Source organism: Python bivittatus, unplaced genomic scaffold (assembly GCF_059951505.1).
Source record: "Python bivittatus isolate LINGU-HERP-01145 unplaced genomic scaffold, Pbiv_v1 ctg000190_np1212, whole genome shotgun sequence".
NCBI classification, from domain to species: domain Eukaryota; kingdom Metazoa; phylum Chordata; class Lepidosauria; order Squamata; family Pythonidae; genus Python; species Python bivittatus.
Window position 1 is genome coordinate 3,966,610 of NW_028277042.1, and position 22,540 is coordinate 3,989,149.

At 40.7% G+C, this 22,540-nt stretch overlaps 1 protein-coding gene across 6 annotated transcripts in view; it reads left to right on the forward strand.

The window, feature by feature from the left end:
• Window positions 1-22,540, forward strand: part of LOC103064101 (cytochrome P450 2J6-like) — a 34,606-nt gene that overhangs the window by 5,693 nt on the left and 6,373 nt on the right. For 3 of the 6 annotated variants that reach the window (XM_088135954.1, XM_088135952.1, XM_088135953.1), the window contains exons 3-10: window positions 5,177-5,339; window positions 6,567-6,719; window positions 7,871-8,031; window positions 8,406-8,579; window positions 9,101-9,239; window positions 9,468-9,655; window positions 10,243-10,384; window positions 11,377-11,685. In XM_088135954.1, the coding sequence (XP_087992080.1) occupies window positions 5,177-5,339; window positions 6,567-6,719; window positions 7,871-8,031; window positions 8,406-8,579; window positions 9,101-9,239; window positions 9,468-9,655; window positions 10,243-10,384; window positions 11,377-11,567 (1,311 nt within the window). In that variant the 3' untranslated portion in view covers window positions 11,568-11,685. Of the gene's footprint in view, window positions 1-5,176; window positions 5,340-6,566; window positions 6,720-7,870; window positions 8,032-8,405; window positions 8,580-9,100; window positions 9,240-9,467; window positions 9,656-10,242; window positions 10,385-11,376; window positions 11,686-22,540 lie in introns of those variants that run through there. The other 3 variants (XM_088135956.1, XM_088135957.1, XM_088135955.1) reach the window with 3 other exon arrangements.

Genomic DNA, 22,540 nt, shown 5'->3' on the forward strand with positions numbered 1-22,540 from the left:
TTTTTACCCTGCCAGATGTATTTCAATACAATTTTATTTAAATCATCAAAGAACTCTTTCCCTAGACGAATTGGAATTGTCTGGAATAGATATAATATCCTAGGCAATATATTCATCTTAATAGTGGATATTCTCCCAATCATTGATAATTGTAAATTCTCCCATTTTGTCAAATCTGTTGCAATCTGTCGTTTAAGTTTAACATAATTATCCTCCTTCAATGTACTACATCTTGGTGTAATATATATCCCTAGGTATTTAACCCTGTTTGTGACCTGTATTTCTAAAACTTCTTCCAATTCTTTCTTTTACCTTGCTAGCATATTCTTTGTTAATATCTTTGTTTTATCTTTATTTATTTTTAAACCTGCTACTTTTCCATATTCTTCTATCTTTTCAATTAATTTAGATGCTGTTTCCAATGGGTCCTCTAGTATAAATACTAGGTCATCTGCAAAGGCTTGCAGTTTGTACTCTTCCTTTTTGATCTTCATTCCTTTTATTTCTTTCTCTTCTCTTATATTCCTATTCAACACTTCTAATGTTAAGACAAACAACAAGGGCGATAGTGGACAGCCTTGTCTCATCCCTTTTGTTATGTCTATCTGTTCTGTTAAATCTCCGTTTATCATGATTTTTGCAGTCTGCTTATGATATATTGTTTCAATGGCTTGGGTAAATTTTTTGCCAAAGCCCATTTGTATCAATTGCAGTAACATAAATTGCCAATTCATGTTGTCAAAGGCTTTTTGTGCGTCTAAAAATATCAAAGCCATTTGCTTTTCAGGATGTGCCTCATAGTATTCCAGAGTGTCCAGAATCACTCTCATGTTGTCTTTAATTTGTCTCTTTGGCAGGAATCCGTTTTGATCGGCATGAATAAAATTATTTAAATATCTTTTTAGTCTCTCTGCCAATATTGAAGCAAAAATTTTATAATTTAGTAGAGATATAGGTCTATAATTTTTAACCTGTTGCAGGTCAGTGTCCTTCTTCGGTATAAGTGTAATATATGCTTCAGTCCATGTTTTAGGTATCCTCTTCTTTGTCATAACTTCATTCATAACTTCCAATAGTTGGAGGCTCAATATGTCCTGGAAGGTTTTGTAGAATTCCACTGGCAGCCCATCTGGACCTGGGGCTTTCCCAACATTCTGCTTTTTTAAAGCTTCTGTTAGTTCCATCATAGTTATATTCCCCTCTAACATTATTTCAATGTCTTTAGGTATCTGAGGTAATTTCGCTTTCTGTAAATATTGTCTTACTTCTTCTTCTTGTACATTCTCTTGGTAGTACAATTTTCCATAGTAATCTTGTATAATTTTTTTCTTGTCCTCATTACCAAAGCAAATCTGTCCTTCTTCATTTATCAATTGATTAATCCTTTTTGATTCTCTCTCCTTTCTCAGTTTATAAGCTAGCCATCTACCTGGTTTATTTGCGTCTTCAAAGTAGTTCTGTTTAGCACTTCTGATTTTTTGTGCTAGTTCCTCCTTTTCCATTAATCCCATTTTATGTTTAATTAAATCCATTTTAGCTTTAATGTCTTTTTTTTGCGGGGATTTCTGTAACTCTTCTTCCAGTTTTTTATGGTCATCCTCCAATAATTTAAAGGTCTTTTTCTGCATTATGTTTCTTTTCCTTGTATAATCTATTATTAAACCTCTTGTATAAGCCTTCATTGTGTCCCAAAGATTCTGTAGTGATGTATCCTCTTTTTTATTTTCATTAAAAAAGAAGGCAAGTTCTTTCTCTATTTTCTGTTTAAAATCTTTTTCTTTTAATATCCTATTATTTAAAGTCCATCTAGATCTCTTCCGTTGTCCTTTCCAAATAACTACCATTGGGTTGTGGTCAGCCCAAGTACTTGTTTGTATTTCAATTTCTCGAATGTTAGCAAATAAGTCCACTGACATCCATACCATATCAATTCTAGACCAAGATGCATGTCTGTTTGAATAAAAAGTGTATTGTTTATTTGCCGGATTTCTTTCTCTCCATGCATCTTTCAAATCTATTTCTTCTATCATTCGAAGGAAGGATTTTGGCAGTGTCTTCCTAGTTCTCTTTGCCAATTTCTGTGTTTTGTAGTCCAATTGATCATTAATTATTCCATTGAAATCTCCCATCATACATTAACATAGTCCAATTCAACTATTTTCATATGTAATTTCCTATAAAATTCTTCTTGGTTGTCATTGGGAGCATAAATTGCAATTAAAAGAGTTTTAACATTATTATCTATTATTTCAACCATCAGAATCCTTCCATCATCATCTGCATAAATTTGTTCTGCCAGCATTGTATCTCTAATATATAGGACCACACCTCTTTTTTTACATTGTGTCAAAGAAGTGAATAATTTACCCAATTTTTTTCGCTGCAACAAATATTCATGTTGTTTTTTGATGTGTACTTCTTGCAGACAAATTATATCAAACTTTAACTTCTCTAATTTATGAAATACTTTCCTTCTTTTAGTAGCCAAATTAAGTCCATTTATATTGATCGTAATCAATTTTCTTTCCTCCATGTTAGGCTTTGTACGAGGGTTTAATTGCTCTAGTAGATCTTACTTCTCGTTGCTCTCTGGGAACACCATCTCCCCCACTTTCTTCTTTTTCTTTTTCAATTACTGCCACACATTCTTCTTGAAACTCAATTAACGATTCTTCCTTTTGTATGTCTTCTTCTTTTCCTCTGAAGAATTCTGAATAAAATAGCTCTGCTTTTTGGACTGTATCAACTCTTTGTCTTTGTTCCTGCCAGGTAAACTGGAGACCTTCTGGAATCAGCCATCTGTAGTTTACTCCTCTTTAGAGTAGCTCTTTAGTCAGGAATGAATATTGCCTTCTTATGTCTCTTACTCTTCTTGGCACGTGCTTCAGGACTACAATTTCTTTGTCTTTGTACTTTAGTGTTTTCTCTCTTGCCACCTGAAGTATCTGTGCCTTAATAGTTTTTTTGGTGAATCTTATATGTACTTCTCTTGGTAGTTTATTTCTCATTGCATATCTTGTGTAAACACGAAAGATTTCATCCATCCCATCCGTCATCTTCTCTGTAGTTATCTCCAATGCTTCTGCCAATATTTCTGTCATTGTTTCCGCAAGATTTTCACCTTTTTCTTCCTCTATATTTTGAAATCTCAAATAGTATTCTGATTTATCAATTTCCCATCCTAGCAGTTCACTCCTGCCTTTTTCGACTTCACTCAGTCGGGTATCGATATCTCCAATTTTCTTATCTCTTTGTATGTCTTCATCTTCGATTTTCTTGAATCTCTCCTCATATTTTGTCATCATCTGTTGTATACTTTCATCTGTCTTTTCAATTCTATGCTCAATATTCTCCGTCCTCTTTCCAATCTTCTGAATTTCTTGCATAATTGCCTGCAATGTCACTTCCTTCTCTTTTTCATATTGTATCATTGTCTGGATTGAGTGTTGTCTCCCAGGTGATGAGGAGGAAGCTACTGATGTTGATGAGGTTGGGGCTATTATTTTCTTGCTCATCTTGATGCTTGAAGCTGCAGAAAAGAGAAAAGGGGGGAAGAAATAAGGCAAAAACCACAGCTACTACTCCAAAAGATGAAAATTAAAAACAATAAAAGGGGAGTAAAGAAACAGGAAAAAAAGGAAAAGGGGAAAAAAATCTTCAGGCACTTGTCCACCTTAATCCAGTAATATGCAAATAAAAAAATTAAAAGGAAAGGGAAAAAAAAAAAAGCTAAGTCTCTTTAAAAATCCAGCTGAAGGGAGGGTAAGGAAACCCCCCCCCCAAAACTTCTAGCAAGAAGTAAGCTACTGCCACTAAGTGTCCAAGGCTCTTGTGACTAAATCAAGCTTTCCACCTTAAACATTTTCAAAATCCACTTTCAACTCTGCTTTCTTATTTATAGTTATTCGGGTGGCACCTGTATAAACAGTTTATCATGCACGTCCCACTATCTTTTTAGAAAGCTCAAAGTCCTTGAATATGAATAAAACAAGTCACAGTAGAGAAAACAATATATCCAAGCCTCTAGAAGGCAGTGCTACTTTCTTTCATTAACTTTCTCTTCGCTTTCCCTCTTTCCCAGCCGGAAAGAAAGGAGAAAAAAAAAAAAGAAAGGAAAAGAAAAAGAAATATGTTTCTTAGGGCACTAAAAAAAAATCTTAATCCTAAAGGAGCAACTTGAAATCGAAAATTATTAAATATCAAACAGAAAAGCCAGTCCAGTTGAGTTTAAAAATAAAACAAACCACACTCTGCCAGATTCAAGTCCATAAAAAGGGAAAGTTGAAAAACTAAAGGTTTTTTAAAGAGGCTCGATCTTGCCGCTTAATCCCACTTTTCTTCACTTTTAAAAATTCACTTTAAATTACTTAGGGTGTTCTCTAAGAAAAGTTAAATAGTAAAGGTCCATCTCACCCAGTTGACACACTTTCTTCTTCCGTTTGGAGCTGTCCCGGCTTTTGCAGTCTTAATGGCTGCCGCTCTGTCGCTGGTTTTAGGGACTTCTCCTAGATCAACCAGGGACTTTGCGATGTCCCTGGGATCTACAGGACGTGCCCTATATAGTTGCCGTCTCTACGGGACGGCTTGGGTCCCTCGGGACCGTCCAGCACCGGAGATCAGCTGCGATCTTGAGAGCTCCAGATTGCACACCGTACCGCCGCGACGCCAGCTCCGCCTCCATGGGGAGCAAGTTTTAAAGCCCTCCCATTTATTAGAGTTGTTTTGTATTTTAACTTTTTTTGAAAGCATAATAAAATTTATACTAAAAAAAAAATGAAGAGAAAAGGGGAGTGGCTGAACATTTGCGAGGAGGCACCCCTTGGAACTATGTGCTCAGTCCCTTCCTTCATGTTGTAACACTGTAGCTTGGTTCCAACATTTCTTCTAAGAAAACTACTTGTCCAAGAAAATCATTCTGCACGTCTGCCAGATACGATAAAAATCATTCCCGTGTTAAGGGGTCCCATTAAAGTTTTGTGTATAGAATGCTTACAGTTACCCACACACATGAATAGGAAGAAGTATTAGCCGAACACTTTGGGGAATCGAGTAGGATGGAGCTCCGGGTAAATTTCTCAGTCTCAGCCTTCACGATGCTTTATGTTGCAAAATTGAAGTCTTTGGTCCCAACTAATTTCCTCAGGCCTCTACGCTAATCCTGGCTACTTCATTTCAGTTAGCCAAAAAATATGGTCCCGTCTTCAGTCTTTATCTTGGAGGAATACCTGCAGTCTTTACTCATGGATTTCCTTCAGCAAAAGAGGTCCTCGTGATAAAAGGCACAGAATTTGCTGGCAGGGCAGACTTTCCTATTCTGGACATCATCAATAAGAAAAAAGGTAACTGAATATAATTTCCAAACCTTTTTTTTCTTCTCCAAATGCCTGTTTGGTCTTGGGAAGACCCCAAGTTATCCATCATCATCTCTGTTGTCCTCTGAACTCTGGGGGGTTCTAGGAAGTCTTTACCCAATAAACACACCAGGGTGGATAGAATAAAGTGTTTATTCTGCGCAGAGTAAGGTGCCCATGTATAATTTCCAGAGCAGGCAGAAGAGCTTTCAAGGTAATGGGATTTTATACATTCTTGCAACAGGTGAAAAACAAAGTCATAAATTGTACTTCCTGCAGCCCCAAAGCAATGAGCTACGCAGAAGGTGGAATGCTCAGTCCAGAGATGCGTTTGCATTGGCCTCCACTCCATAGCTACGCTCTTTTGGGATACTAAAGAGACCCCTGCACGTGCCATCCTTATCACTTTCAGTGTCCTTACATCATTTATTCCCTGATTCTTGCTCATGCGCACTGTTTGCACACAGCTCGCCAGCTGCACCTGTGGAGTTTCTCCTCTCTTCTCATGTTCCTATTGTGCACTCATTACTAAAGCTCTTTATAATGTTAGCTCTGCAGCCAGGGGTGGTATACAACTGCTGAATGTTTAGTGATCTCTTACAGAGGTGTTTTTTCCTTACTGCCAGCTGCCTCACAGTTGTTATCCAGCTACCAATATCCCTTGTATTAATGCAGCATCAGGGGTTGTGCAATATGGAATGTGAAGGTTGTGTTATATGTTTCATGTTTTATGTGTGTTATGTGTTTTATGTGTTCTATGGTTTTTATATTTTTAAAGCTGCACTGGGGTGGCATTTAATTTCGTTGTACAAGTAGTACAATGACAATAAAGATTTCTATTCTCTTCTTGTCCTCTGCATTCTGGAGTGCTGACCAAAAGTTTCCAGTAAGAGAAGGAATAATCTCTAAATGTTAGAATTAGCTCCCTTCTTCTTTTTTCTTTTTAAACATTGATGAATTACAATATAGTACAGATTTTGGCATTCTGCTGAAAAAAATCATACTTCTTTCTTATGCCATAAAACAACTACTCAAGGTATTTTCCTTGGTATGCTTATGTTTTATTAATTGAGCTTTAAATGTATAACTTTAGTAACTTTCTGAGGATTTACTGATACTATCATTCTTGAAAATATAACTTTGTTTTAAAAATCAATCAAACAATCGCTACCTATAAAAAAGATATGGGTGAATGACTGTTGGATTATTTTTTAGGTTTACTGGCAGTAAAGTACGGTGAAGTATGGAAGGAGCAAAGGAGGTTTTCACTGATGCTTCTCAGACACTTTGGAGTGGGCAAAAAATCAATGGAGCAAAAGATCTTGGAGGAGGCAACTTATTTGATTGAGGCGTTCACTGAAAAGACAAGTAAGCTCTCCTGGGACAGCATGGGATGGCTGGGGAATTGTCATTTCAGTGTTGATTCTTTTTCCAGAGGAAACAATTCAGTTGACCTCCAAATTGACCACAGCGTGTGTGTATTGATGTAGGGTGGGAGAAGCTCAGGACTCTGGTTTCACAAGATTCTAAGACACTTTGTTCATTTTGTCTCTGTGTTTGTCATATTTGTAAAGCAGGAGTCCTGTAACTTCCTTGGCTGGAAGCTGTTAATTAGAATTCTGAGAATGCTTTTGGATCTTCATAGAAAATTGGGGGCGGGGGGCGGGGGAGAGTCATCATATATAAAACGGCTAACCTAAGAAACATACCGGGTTGCCAACCTCTGTTTTCATGGAAAGCTCCTTGCCATCCTTCACTGGGCTTACCTCCCACCATGCTCCATGCTGCCTCTGTGACGGCCTAGTTGCCTTTCCTCAGTGCAGTGATCTCCAGAAGTGTTGGGTTAAAAGGCAATCATCTCTACTGGCAATGCTTACCAGGATATGTTTGCAATGGAGTTAAGTCCAACATAGCAACAAATTGAGATTGGACTAAGAATACATATTTAGCAGTTCATGATGGAAAGCAGAAATTTCAAGGATTACTCAGGTTCTGAATCACTGAAGAGCACCAACATTTCCTTAGGAGAAATGCATTTGTTGACTGTTCATTCACCACCTCCTTCCATGTATGGAGCCTGTCACCTAATTATTGTTGCTGCCCCAAAAGTTATATGGTAATGATAATGTCGTAGACATATTTTCTGCATTGATAGTCCCAAGCAGTCGTTTTCCTTGCACATTAGGTAGAGCTGGTACTTCCAATTCTGCTACTTGTCTGACCTATCTCGCATGGTAACACTTTTTGATGCAGTTTTTAAAAATTTCAGCATGATTCTTATTTGTTAGAAAAAGATTGAGAATAGCAGGCAGCATTTGATCTTGGTCACTCTTTTGCCACAAAGTTCATGGTGAGCTGATCACAGAACCAGAATCTATAGTGGACTTATTTTGTGGTCTTCCAATGATGCCTCGGCAACCAGTAAAGCTGCTTAAGGGATAGCATACTGTGACTCCCCTAAAAGAACATGCAGGAGGGTGGAACTATAGAGATATATTTCCTTTTGTTTTATTTCACAGGTGTACCTTTTGATCCTTATGACTTTGTGGACATTGCGGCCACCAACATAATTTTTACCATAATATTTGGGAAACGTTTTGAATATGACAACGCCTTCCTCAAAACTCTGCTGCACGAGATACATCAAAGTTCTGAAATGGCAGTGGGACCCTGGGCCTTGGTATCCTTAACAAGAATCCAGATGAATGTTCAGAATTAATGCAGAACTAGTGAGAACTTGAATTTCCATGTCTCACAAATCCTGAAGAATTTCTGATTTTCCTTCCAATTAGAACAGCATCTCATCAGAGTGCCAGGACACTGGGTGAAGGCTCCCTCTGAGTGATTTGGTTCAAGCCTGCAATTTTCCAAAATTTCTTTATTGAAATTTTACCTTATTTGGATGTGTGGGTCCCTATGAAATTGTGAATAAGAAATATTTATATTGAACTTTTACAAGGCAAGGGATTTTTTTCCCCTGCTCAATACATTGTACAGAGAAGTCTCTATTATGGTCGAATTAATCAAGTTGGCTTTTCTTCTGTTTGCTGGCAGCTTTACAACACGGTGCCCTTAGTGAGGAGGCTTCCCCTGCCCCATCAGAGAATACTAACAACTGCAAAGAAAGTAGAAGCTTTCATTGAAAAAGAGATGGAGGAGCACAAGGCAACCCTGGTTCCTGGAGAACCCCGGGATTTCACTGATGCGTATTTGGAAGAAATGCAGAAGGTAGTTTTCTCAGTCTCTTGTTGTTGGTTTTGCATTGTTTTCTTTTCCTCTCATCTTGAATCTGTTTTCCTGACATTACACCTCGTGAAAGTACAACAAAAACAAGGATCCAGTGACTTTTCTAGATGTTGTGCCAAGTCCACTTTTTGCCTGTCGGACATGATGTGTGAGTGGAGCTACGTGCCTTTGCTTTGCATGTTGTGCAAACCCAGCCAGCTAACATAGATCTGTCCATCAGGATGCAGCAGAGGGAGGACAAGGAAGAAAGTCCTCTTTGCCAGTTCTGAGGGACTCTCATCTTCTCCTTGAACTCTATCTATCACGATGGATTGTCACTGGAAGAACATGCTGGTTTCTCCTCTCCCTCTTTCCTTTCCCATTTTAGGCTTACTTTTTAGAATGAAATCCCATTTTTAAATTGATGTTATCAACTGTATTAAAAAGAAGACAGGAGTGAGAGAAAATCCCTTTTCCATTTGATTTTAACAACTTTCTTCTTTTTTTTTTTTAACTAACAATAGGCAGAGAGGAAAGGTTCCAGTTTTGAAGAAGAGCAACTACGACTCTTACTGTTTGATTTATTCTTGGCTGGAACAGAGACAATGGCAGGAACACTTCTGTGGGGATTGCTCTATTTGATGGCCTTTCCAGAGATCCAAGGTAAAGAATTATGAAACAGTCTTCATGACTACAAATACTCAAGTAATAGGCATAATTGTGAGAAATGGGGAAGGGTCCTGCACTGGGGAGTCAATATCATGGCTGGGAATTCAGTGAGCTGCTATCTCATCACTTCTGGTGCTCACCTGACTGGGAAGTATACCAAACATGTCTACATGGAGTCAGTGAAATATTTTCCAGAAGGTAACTGAGTTCTTGGTTCCTCAGAGAAATGCTGGAAGGAAATAGACGCTGTTCTGGGAAACAATGCAAGCCTGAAATATGAAGATAGAGAACACTTGCCCTACACAAATGCCGTCATTCATGAAATCCAACGCATTTCAAATGTTGCTCCTCTTGGACTACCTCACGCAACCATTCAAGATGTACAGCTTTTTGGATATAAAATTCCCAAGGTAACAGCAGAAACCTTTAATTCTTTCCCATGAAGTGAAATGTTGGTGAATCTGCATGTGTCCATCTGTATCTTTCTGACCTGAGGTATGTGTTTGTAAGTAAGAGCAAGGGAAAGCAAGAAGTTGGGGTCAATCCTGTTCTGTCATATGGAAGGAAGACAAAGTCACAGTCAAATGATAAGAGGACTTGCATTTGGACCTCCTTTTATGAAAGTGCAATAGGCTTATTGACCAATTGTTCTGTTGTGTGCTTTGGCAAGTTGGCATAATTTCCTGGGCTTCTCTAAAGACCTTGCAGCAAAGATGGCTTCTGAAACCTGAGCAATTCTTCCTTATGAGTGGTGGATGGTAGCTCATGGTAATGTATCTGACCACATCTTCTGCCTTGATTCTTGCTCCCCTTTTTCCTAATACTGAGTTCAGCTCTGCTTGATCCATAACTCCTCCCTGTTCCTTCTCACCCTCATCACCTGTTCTTCAACCACAGCTCAATGGGGTCTATCTGAAAGCTTAGCCAGTAGCATTCTGAGCCAGGTCTGACCACGAGGGCATTCTTCCACCTGACCTCCTTGTCTTGGCTTGTGCAGGACACCATGGTTTTGGTCAATCTGCAGTCTGCCCATTGTGATGAATCTCAGTGGAAGTTCCCAGATGAGTTCAACCCCTCCAACTTCCTGAATGAAAGGGGAGAGTTTGTGAAGCCGGAAGCCTTTTTGGCATTTTCAGGAGGTGAATTATTCCATCTCTCTCTCTCTCTCTCTCTCTCTCTCTCTCTCCTACACACACCCACACACACACACACACACACAAACTTTTAGTGGAAATTCTTGCACCACACTGAGCCCCAAGCTACCCAACCTTTCTTTAGAGACCTATGGAAATCAGCTCCTGGACACAGCTTATAGTTCAGTGTCCTATATGGAAATGGCATTTAAAAAAACACAGGTAATCATGTTGAATGCGGTCATTCCAAACAGTGGAAAAATGTTTCCTTGTGGCCATGGAATTCACTTTGGGCACCTCATCACCTGTGCCTGTGAAAGCATTGTGGGAGGTTTTCTGTGTGAATCTCTCCTTGGAGATGGTGGGCCAAGATACAGCAGAGGAAATGGTAAATTCCTGAACCACCTTCAGACAATCCTCGTGTCTGGCTCTTAGCAGCTGCCTCAGAGGAAATAGATTCTTCCTGGCAAGATGCTCACAGGAGGTTTCCTCTAATAGTGTTTACTGCGAGGAAGGGATCAGATTGCAAGAATTGCAGCAGTTGGGATATTTGCACTAGTCTGGGCCAGAGGGTTTTGCATCATTGCAGGCTTGAAAGAACAATACATCTAATCTTTATTGAGAAAAATGGCCTGTCACAAGAAAGGCTGAGTTAGTTAAGTGTTTGTACAGCGAAGAGCCTGAATTGCGCTCTCTGCCTGAGGGAGAAAGAACGTGACAGGTAAGCACCTGAACTGCCCAGGTCAGAGTCAAGCAGGAAAAGAGAGGAAGGAAATGAATCCCGACCTGAGAATATCAGTCTAAGCAATAGAAGACTTGCTGCATCCAAAGTAAGTCCTTTAGAGAGGGGGAGTAGGCAAAAAAACTCAGAAACTTTGGCAACCTGGTGAGATTTGGGATCATTGTATGGAGGACCAAACAGGTCCAGCAGTTGAAAAAGGTTGGAGCCTTCAGGTGATTGAATGGCTGCTCTCTTCTCCTTCATTTTGACTTTTCAGGACCAAGAGTCTGTTTAGGGGAAAACCTGGCTCGGATGGAGCTCTTCCTCTTCTTCACCAGCATTCTCAGAAACGTCCAGTTATCATGGCCAGATAAATCACAAGCACCAGATTTTACACCACACTTTGCGGTTACACAATCCCCATCTCCCTTTAAGTTGTCGCTGAAATGTCGCCAGCCAAGTGAATAGGTCTAGGTGAGGAACTGCAAGACAACCTCATTCTCTCCGACGGCCAGTGGCCATCTTTACTTCAACTTCACCATTTAAGATCTTCTTTAGAAATAAAGTGCTACCTTATGCTGAATGATCCAGTGGATGAACAGTCTTGTTTATGATGATGATGATGATGGAATTCACTTTTCCCGGTCTCTGCTCTCTTTCTTCAAAGTTACTGGAAGGAAGAATGGAGAAGAGCATAGTGCGCAGCTGGTTTGTGAAATGGCTCCTCATGGCAGGAGAATCCGGGGCCCTTCCAGAACAGGGAGATATGAAGAGTGGGTGACAAAGGGCCTCCTAGCTTCCAGGAGCCCACCTGCCTTGCTCTTTGCCAGTCAACCCAACAGGCAAGGCCAGGTCAAGAAACAAACACCATGAGGATCTTCCTGTACACAGTTGCTAGATAACTCCTTTTCACACATGCAGAACCTCCATACACCTCCTTGTTTTATGTGTAGCCAAAGATCTCCATTATTATGGAAGCAGAAGCTGAGAGAATTCCATGTTGTGTTCAGTCAAAGGGAGAGGAATCCTGGGTCAAAAGAACCTGGAATTTCTCCCTTCCAAAATGGAGTTGAGTGATTTATTTTCTCTGGCTCTTTCTGTGCACTCTTTTCTGCAGGAACTGTTCATGCTTCGGATGGTCGATCTTTCCTGCCTTGGGATGTGCGCGTGGGTGGTGGGGGAGAGTACACTTCTTTCAAATCAAATCAGATCAACTCACTCTATTACAGACATAAGGGCAGACAATATAATTATATAAAACCTAAACAGTAAGGATATGTGTGTTTAAATGTGTGTGTGTGTGTGTGTGTGTATGTGTGTGTGTATATATATATACACACACACACACACACACACATATATATATATACATACATACCCAGACATACAGACATATATGTTGGCAGGTATATACAGATACAAGATATGTACAAGATTTAAGAATGAAATACAGAATAGAAAAGTGCAATAATGATACATTAAAATAACATAAAATACCAGTAAGTAAGTAAGTTAGAATCTTCAACTACAGGTAAAACAGGAAGCAAATATAAACACACAGGGAAGCAACCTGGGAAGATATAGTTCAGTTCTTACCAGGTAAGAGGAGCGACAAATAAAAGTTGTTCTCTCTGCCTGGAAACATCCTCAGTTTGGGGTGGGTGAGAGTCCTCCTAGAGTCCCTGTGAGGGGAACAGCAGGGGAGCCTGTGTCTCAAAGACTCTACTGGGCCTCCCACACATGGGCATAGGGGCTGGGGCACAGGAATATTCTTCTGGGGTCCAATGGGGACTGATGAGGGTCGTGCATCTGGCCTGTTGATGCTGGCAATGGAGAAGTTGTCCCAGAGAAACTCTGCTTGCTCTTTTAGAGACCCAGTGAGCAGAACTGAGTCTGTTCAGAGAAATATGGAGAGCAATCTGTTTTGTTTGAAGTGAGCAATTTTGCGTGCTGGAGGTAGCTGCTTCCTTGATGTTAGAGGAACTTTGGATCGTATATGACTACTGCTATTCACCTAGCTGGAGAAGCACAGCTGGAGGTTAGTAGGGAATTAAACTGCCCAGTTGATCCTTCTTGAAGAGAAACTGAAAGATCTAACAACTGTTGTTTTTCCCCTTCTATTTGAAGGTCCCATTCAAATGCTTCAAATTTCTTAGTCTGGTCTACGTTACAGGGCTGCAAGGCTGTGATGCAAACACAACATACTTACTATTATTCTAACCCTGTGAGGTAGTCGAGATAATAAGCATAACCAGGAGGACCAGCTCTCTCTTTGTTGTAAGATTACATTAACAGAATTCTGCAAGCCTGCAGGTATTTCTCCCCTCCTCTCCTTTTACTCTCAGGAAAACTAAGGAGGGTCCCTTCTGAAACATGGCTCATACCCTTCCTCCTTCTGTGGGCTGATCTTTGTGGTCACTGGGGCACATGTGTAGTGGACTCTCTGAGTTTTGTCACTCACTGCTTAGAAAACTCCTTGGGGAGGCTTGGAAGAAGACCTATTGCAGTCTCTCGGGTATACGCTTGACCTCTAACTAGGACAGCTTTATGTTACTTACCAGTGGGATGAGGAAACGTCTTTTTGTGACCCAGTGTGCATCTTATGGGGCTTTTTTGGGGGTGGTGTTGGTAGGGGAGGGGAAAGGAGACAAGAGACAATGGAGTCCTCAAGGGGAGTGTGGGAGGCAAAAGAGGTTCAGGACAGCCACTCCCTAGAATCTCCCAGGGTATATCCACTAGTTGCTGTAGTATAGATTGAGTTTGGCAAGACTCTGTCTATCAGGTGTAAGCAATAAAGAACTGTACTCAACTGGACTGTTTCACTGTTGTTCTTGGGCTGGGCCTGACAATCCAGACTTCCAGGGGAGGATATGGCGAACTTAATACAGACCCAAGACAGAGGAGTTGATGACCGCGGCAAAGAGCTAGGAACGAGTGCGTGGACCGTTCCTTGGAATCTTTCTGGATAAGAAGAGGATGGGAGATTGCCCATCTGTGCTCCAGACAGCCTGCTCATCGCAAGGAGACTGCAGGACTGTGGTTTTCCACAGGTTTGAGCCCCAAGAGATGACGGGATCATCCTACTTGCTTGCAACCATGGCAGAGCCTTTTAAAGGACACTAGGTTTGCAAACTTCACTTTCTAATCACTTTTGGAAATTGCCTACAAACCATCTTAAATGTATTAGAGACCTTTGCAATGACAAGTTTGAAAAGTCTTCATTGGTGAGTTTATTGTCAAGTCTGAACAAAAGAAAAATGAATTATAAGCTGAAAAACTCAAAGAATTTGTAAGAAACAGCAAAAAGCTAAATAAGATTTTGATCTAAGAGAGTTATAAATGGATTAAGGGTCCAGATAAATTTGGAATATCAATTTTTACCATAAGATTTTGGAATTAACTATAGAAATAAACAGCTTCTCATGAGAAACAGACTTACTTTGGCTATCCTGGAAATTGCAAGTCACAACAAAGATAAGTGATGATTTTAGAAACTGGACACTTGTTGTTGTTGTTGTTTAGTCATTAAGTCATGTCCGACTCTTCGTGACCCCATGAACCATATTGCGCCAGGCCTTCCTGTCCTTCACTTCCTCCCTGAGTTTGCTCAGTTTCATGCTCATTGCTTCAGTGATGCTATCTAACCATCTCATCCTCTGCCGTCCTCTTCTCCTTTTGCCTTCAATCTTTCCCAGCATCAGGGTCTTCTCCAAAGAGATCTCTCTTCGCATTACGTGACCAAAATATCTGAGCTTGAGCTTCATTATCGATCCTTCCAATGAGCAATCAGGGTTGATTTCCTTTAAGATTGACTGGTTTGACCTCCTAGCAGTCCAGGGGATTCTCAAGAGTCTTCTCCAGCACCACAGTTCAAAGGCATCAATTCTTCGGCGCTCGGCCTTTTTTATGGTCCAGCTCTCACAGCCATACATTACTACTGGAAAAACCATAGCTTTGACTATGCGGATCTTTGTCGGCAAGGTGACGTCTCTGCTTTTTAATATGCTATCTAGGCTTGCCATAGCTTTCCTCCCAAGGAGCAAGCATCTTTTAATTTCATGGCTGCAGTCTCCGTCTGCGGTGATCTTGGAGCCCAAATAAATGAAGTCTGTTACTGCTTCCATTTCTACCCCTTCTATTTGCCAGGAATTGATGGGTCCAGATGCCATGATCTTAGATTTTTTAATGTTGAGTTTCAAGCCAGCTTTTGCACTCTCCTCTTTCACCCTCATCAAGAGGCTCTTTAGTTCTTCTTCACTTTCTGCCATTAGGGTGGTATCGTCCGCATATCTGAGGTTGTTGATGATTCTCCCTGCAATCTTAATTCCGGCTTGTGATTCTTCCAGCCTGGCATTTCTCATGATGTACTCTGCATATAGGTTAAATAAGCAGGGTGACAGTATACAGCCTTGTCGTACACCTTTCCCTATTTTGAACCAATCGGTTGTTCCATGACCGGTTCTGACTGTTGCTTCTTGGCCCGCATACAGATTTCTCAGGAGACAGGTAAGGTGGTCTGGTACTCCCATCTCTTTAAGAATTTGCCACAGTTTGTTGTGATCCACACAATCAAAGGCTTTTGCATAGTCAATGAAGCAGAAGTAGATATTTTTCTGGAACTCTTGTGCTTTCTCCATGATCCAGCGAATGTTGGCGATTTGATCTCTAGTTCCTCTGCCTCTTCAAAACCCAGCTTGTACATCCGGTAGTTCTCGGTTCATGTATTGCTGAAGCCTAGCTTGTAGGATTTTGAGCATAACCTTGCTAGCATGTGAAATGAGTGCAATTGTGCGATAGTTTGAGCATTCTTTGGCGTTGCCCTTCTTTGGAATTGGAACATAAACTGATCTTTTCCAATCCCGTGGCCACTGTTGCGTTTTCCAAACTTGCTGGCATATTGAGTGCAGCACTTTAACACCATCATCTTTTAGTATTTTAAATAACTCAGCTGGAATACTGTCATCTCCACTAGCTTTGTTGTTAGCAATGCTTCCTAAGGCCCACTTGACTTCACTCTCTAGGATGTCTGGCTCAAGGTCAGTGATCACACCAGCGTGGACATCAGGGACATTAAGATCTTTCTTGTATAGTTCTGTGTATTCTTGCCACCTCTTCTTAATCTCTTCTGCTTCTGTTAGGTCCCTGCCTTTTTGTCCTTTATCATGCCCATCTTTGCACTAAACGTTCCTTTCATATCTCCAATTTTCTTGTAGAGATCTCTAGTCTTCCCCATTCTATTGTTTTCCTCAATTTCTTTGCATTGTTTATTTAAGAAGGCCTTCTTATCTCTCCTTGCTATTCTCTGGAAATCTTCATTCAGTTGCTTATATCTTTCCCTTTCACCCTTGCTTTTCGCATTCCTTCTTTCCACAGCTATTTGTAAAGCCTCATCAGACAGCCATTTTGCTTTCTTGCATTTCTTTTTCTTTGGGATGGTTTTAGTTGCTGCCTCCTGTACAATGTTACGGACCTCCGTCCATAGTTCTTCAGGCACTCTGTCTACCAAATCTAATCCTCTAAATCTATTCATCACCTTCACTGTGTACTCACAAGGAATATGATCTAAGTCATACCTGAGTGGTCTAGTGGTTTTCCCTACATTCTTCAATTTAAGCCTAAATTTTGCAGTAAGAAGCTCATGATCTGAGCCATAGTCAGCTCCTGGTCTTGTTTTTGCTGTCTGTATAGAGCTTCTCCAGCTTTGGCTGCAAAGTATATAATCAATCTGGTTTTGGTATTGACCATCTGGTGATGTCCATGTGTAGAGTCGTCTCTTGTGTTGTTGGAAAAGAGTGTTTGCTATGACTAGCTTGTTCTCTTGACAGAACTCTATTAGCCTTTGCCCTGCTTCATTTTGTACTCCAAGGCCAAACTTGCCTGTTATTCCGATTACTCCTTGACTTCCTACTTTAGCATTCCAATCCCCTATGATGAAAAGGACATCTTTTTTTGGTGCTAGTTCTAGAAGGTGTTGTAGGTCTTCGTAGAAGCGGTCAACTTCAGCTTCTTCAGCATCAGTGGTTGGGGCACAGACTTGGATGACTGTGATATTGAATGGTTTGCCTTGGATACGCACTGAGATCATTCTGTCGTTTTTGAGGTTGTACCCCATTACTGCCTTTCCCACTCTCTTATTGACTATGAGTGCAACTCCATTTCTTCTAAGGGTTTCTTGCCCACAGTAGTAGATATAATGGTCACCCGAATTAAATTCACCCATTCCTGTTCATTTCAGTTCGCTGATTCCCAAGATGTTGATGTTCAATCTTGTCATCTCATGTTTGACCACATCCAGCTTGCCTTGGTTCATAGATCTTACATTCCAGGTACCTATACAATATTGTTCTTTACAGCATCGGACCTTCTTTTCGCTTCCAGATACATCCACAGCTGAATGTCCTTTCGGCTTTGGCCCAGCCACTTCACTCTTTCTGGAGCTACTTGGAATTGCCCTCTGCTCTTCCCCAGTAGCATATTGGACACCTTCCGACCTGAGGGGCTCATCTTCCGGCGTCATATCTTTTAGCCTTTTAACATTGTCCATGGGGTTTTCTTGGCAAGGATACTGGAGTGGGTTGCCATTTCCTTCTCCAGTGGACCACATTTTGTCAGAACTCTCTGTCATGACCTGTCCGTCTTGGGTGGCCCTGCATGGTATAGCTCATGGCTTCACTGAGTTACGCAAGCCCCTTCGCCACGACAAGGCAGTGATCCATGAAGGGGAAACTGGACACTAGAGGAGACTAAAGAGTTTCTTCTTTTTTCAGGAAAAAAAAAAAAAGTGAGCCTATTCTTAATGTCAGTTAATATGGGTTCGTAGAAGATGACTTAAAATGTTATAACATCAGAAATATTGAAGATGAAGAATGGAGCCAGAAATTAGTAACTACGATATCATCGCTGTCAGTAATGATATCTGCTTCTATGGATAGACAATGTCCAAAAGACGTCAATGAGAGAATGACAAATGTGGAACAAATTTTAGCTGACAAGACAGAGAAAGTACCAAAAGTGGAACTACAAATGACAGGATGAGAGAATGATTTGCAAAAGGATGCTTTATCGGATATACAAAAGAAACTGGCTGAAATTTTAAAAACAAAAGGGAAATAGAAATGATAAACCAAGAGAATAACCTGGGAAATGTTTTCTTACTGGATTTATTTTGGATCTCCAGGACCAACCCCAAAAGGCACACCTTTATAGAAGGTTAGACTCCAGAAGTTCTTACTAGTTCAGTACGAAGGAGGGACATGAATACTTAACTGCCTTTGATGCCAGGCATGGCAAATTTGAATAACCAGGGTTGTCTTTTGCTTGGTGAATTGTGAGGCAGTCTTGGATGAAATGTTTTCTGGCATTTTAGACAAGTAGGTAGTATATTTTGAAAGCATTTTTTTTCCAGAGGATCCTGATGTTAATTTCCTGTTTGCCCAAAGGCAGTGTGAGAGGAAAATTATTAGTAGCCTTCTATATGTTTTAATGTTAATTTTGATTGACTCGTCCAAGCAGTCACTGCAGAGCCGGTAACGACTGAGCGCAGATTAAAAACAAATGTTTTAATGTTAATTTTGATTGCATTTAATAAAAGCCAAGCTAGCTAAAACATGGCCTTTTGGGCAATAACAGGAAATTGGTAACTTGCAAGACTAAGCAAACTGCTGATGGGAAAAGGACAAATGGAACAGGGAAGTGTGGTAAGATTAGCACTGGGAACGTTATGAATCAGTTGCTAATCCTGGGAGTCATGTCTGTGGTTTGCGGTTTTTGAGGATAAAAAGGATTGCAAAGAGGGGCTCGGGACCACTTGGTCAAGCTGTCTTGCCTGACAGCTTGCTCATGTTGATCCACATTGCAATGTGAATTTACATAAGTACTTTGTGTGTTGACGATTGAGTTTTGGTTATTGCTTGTCAAACTAACAATTTAATAAAGCTTTTAGAACTTTGAAGTGGCTCATGTTCTGGTGTGTCTGCCTCCCGTGTTTAATGTGGTTTTTTTCCCTGACAGTTTTGGTGCATTGGCCGGGAAGGGACAAGCTGAACATAGGTTATCAGCTGCTCCTTCCTGGAATTACCCACACCGCTGCTTCAAAGTTCTAAGGTAAGAAGGAACTCCCTTCTTGGGAAGTACCATGAGAAATTTTCATTTTTATGGAATTTTTGACAAGTAGTTTAGTATATAAGGAGTAGTTTAGAAGTGGAATTGCTGTGCTTGAAGGCAAAACAGTTCAGGTGTTTCTGTTGCTGGGACCCTGTCGAAGCCGGTGCATCAGGAAGCTAATCACCTCCGGAGGAAGAGTTGTGGTCCAAGGTCACACCGAGGTGTATTTTGTAAGAAAAGGAAAAAAAAAAAAAAGAGGAAGTAAGAAGTGACAGTTTGGAACTGAATATTAATGCCGTTGTTTTGAGTTTTGGAATTTGTTTTATGCAAACATGCTTGCTTGCTGATTGACTTGCCTTTGCTTATGTGTCTGTTTCCTTTCCGGCTGTTTTGTTTTTTGTTTTTCTTTGTGTGGTCGCTGGTTTGGCCTGTTTGTTTTTTTATCCAATGATTTTACATATAAATTTAATAGTTTACAACACTGCCTCTGCTGGATCAGTTGTTGACTACTAAAGGTCCCCCACCTTTTTTGTAGATAAGGGTCGGCAGGCTTGCCGAGGTGTGGTGTCCCTTGCCATTGCTGGCTTGCACAGTGGGACCGGCCCTTTTCCGTAGATAAGGATTGTCTTGTTGACAAGGGCTAGTTTCCACTAAACCCAGGGTTGCGCAACAACAAGGGAAAAAAAAGAAAGAAAGGTGTGTGTGTGTTAGTTGCCTTATATATCCCCTCTGTGGACCAGGGGTGAGTGAGAAATCAATTGCAGCCACACCCAGCTCCCTGCAAGACCAGTGGTCGATGACCAGGGGTGTCTGGAATGCAAGGGCAGTTGATGGAACTCTCGTGCCTCCACAGATTCAGTGGAAGAGAGTGTGTTTGACAATTTATGAATGTGGAGCTTGTCCCTCTTTTGGATGTGTTGGTTTTGTGATTGCCAGTGTTGGTGTGATTGCTGTTCTTGTAGTCACTGTGTGGATTGCTGGTGAGTGAGAGGGCTTAAAGAGAAAGGAGAAACAAAACACTGAAGGATTTAAACGTTCCCTTTTTAAAGATTGTGTATGTTTGAGACGCATCTAAGGTACAAAGCGAGTACGGGGTCCCAATCTGTGGTTCCATTTGTCCGCGAGGAAAATGGCCAGAGATGGACGAAGCGGTTGTTGGGAGAAGTGATTGAGAAAAAGGGAATTGAAAAAAAATAAAGTAACCACAAGCATCTGAGCTGTTAAATTAACCACAAGCAACTGTGCCTGGCTATGAAATTTTGTAGCCTGTTTGCTGTGCTACGGCAATTATGCTTGGCTTCGCTGACCTTTTGAATTAGGCTGATTTTTATTTTGGCAACCTGTGATTATTATTGTGGGTCATGGGAAATACAAAGTCTAAGTTGGAGGATGCTCCAGACGAGGAGTCTTTGCCTTCCTTTGTGCCCGTGCCTTTCCGCCCCTCTACTGACCTTTGCATGGTTATTCAGGAGTTACAAAAGAACCTGCAAGCCACAGATAGCTTGCTCATAAGCCCTCAGTCATTTCTTAAAGCTGAAGTAGACAAAGTTAGTCAGACTCTGGGTCTTGAAGTGGGGTTTGATTTCATCACCTGTTCCTACCCAGCAACTTTCTCCTAACGTGGTATCTATTCTTTCTGATTTACAAACTCGGGATCAAGTAGCTCTCTGTACTTGTAGTTCTGTTCCCTTTTCTTCTATCCCCAAGGGGGCAGATTTGGTTTTTCCTCCCCGTGCAAAATAGACCCTTGACTTCTCTGAACGACCTATAGGGCAGTTTCCCCTTAGGACTATGCCTGGATCCTCACAGAATGTTAATGGCCAGCTAGTTCCTAAAGTGATTTATGTTCATGTTTTGTGGTCTCAGACTGAAATTTGCAACATAACCAGCTCATTTCCTAACATCTGAGATGAACCAGCAAATTTTAAGGAAGTACTGGAAACTATGATTGAGCCTTATAATCCTAATTGGGCTGACCTTAACCAATTTATGTGCGCAAGTTGTCCCAAGGGGGTTTGGACTGTATGAAGGAAAAAGCTGCTTGGCACCCCCAGCTGCCTGTACCTGAGGAATTTTTCAATGTTTGATTGCTGACCACCCATCATAAAAAGTGGAACGTTTTAACTCCACCTTAAAAAACAAAATTGCTAAGCTTTGAAATGGAACCAACTTCAAATGGCCAGATTGTCTACTGTTCGCTCTCATGTCTATAAGAGCCACTGCAGTTAAACAAACTGGACTATCGCCATACGAAATTCCCCCCACTTTCTTCTCTTCATTTACAAAACATTCATATGTTGGATTCTGGCAAGCTCTTATTCTTACCCTCAGGAACTGCCATTCATAGGTTGCAGCTGCCTTGCCTAAAGAACCTTTGCATCCGTGTCATCCTTGGACGTGGGCAATTGGATTTTGAAAAAAAGTGTTTCAAAGGAAAGGAAAAAAATTGCTTAGCTCCTCATTGGAAGGGACCGTTCCAGATCTTGCTGACTACAAACGCTGCTGTGAACTGTCAAGGTCTAGATTCCTGAATGCATGTCTCTCACTGTAAGAAAGTATGACCCCAGATGAGAAGACTAAGAAGCCTACAAAGGAAACTGAAAAGCCCACAAAGGAAGTTAGCAAAGCAAAGAAGGATAAAAGTCTCTTTCTACAATTGTTGAGGAAACAGGTGCAGAAGCCTTATCTGATGGGGAAGTAAGTGCTAGTAACCTCTGCTCTCCTCAGACCGCAGACCGCTTATAACCTTCACCCTAGAGCCAGCCATTGTCCTGCAGCTTCTGTTATAATGACCCTGCAAGGACAGTCCATTTTTGCTGATTGACTTTCAGTATTTTAATTGACTGTTATAATGGAGGCCAAAAAAAATGTATAAAGGAAACCTGTTACATCAGGAAATGTCTGATGCCTGCAGAACGGATAATAGTTGTATTATTGACACTTGTCTTAATTTGTATCATGTTTTACATCTTGCTGTTTTACCACTGGGAAAGGCTGAAACTGCCTTATGATGTTCCTTCTCATGATATTTTGTATTATCCTTCTGTTGTATCTTATCTTTTTAATGATTTGAAAATGTTTACTACCAGTCAAGGTGGCAACAATTTTCCCATAATAATGCAAACAGCCAGCAGTTTATGGTCCCATAGTGTATCTATGCCCAGTGCTCTAACCTCGGGAATTCCTTCTATACCTCCTGATTTCTTTCTATGCTCCCATACCTGATGTAGTCTCTGAGTTATCTTATGTGCCCTCCTGGACAACCTTTTCCTGACATTCTCAGCAGGAAGAGGTTGATGCAATCTATGCTTCTATGAGGAGATTGCCTGCCATTGTAG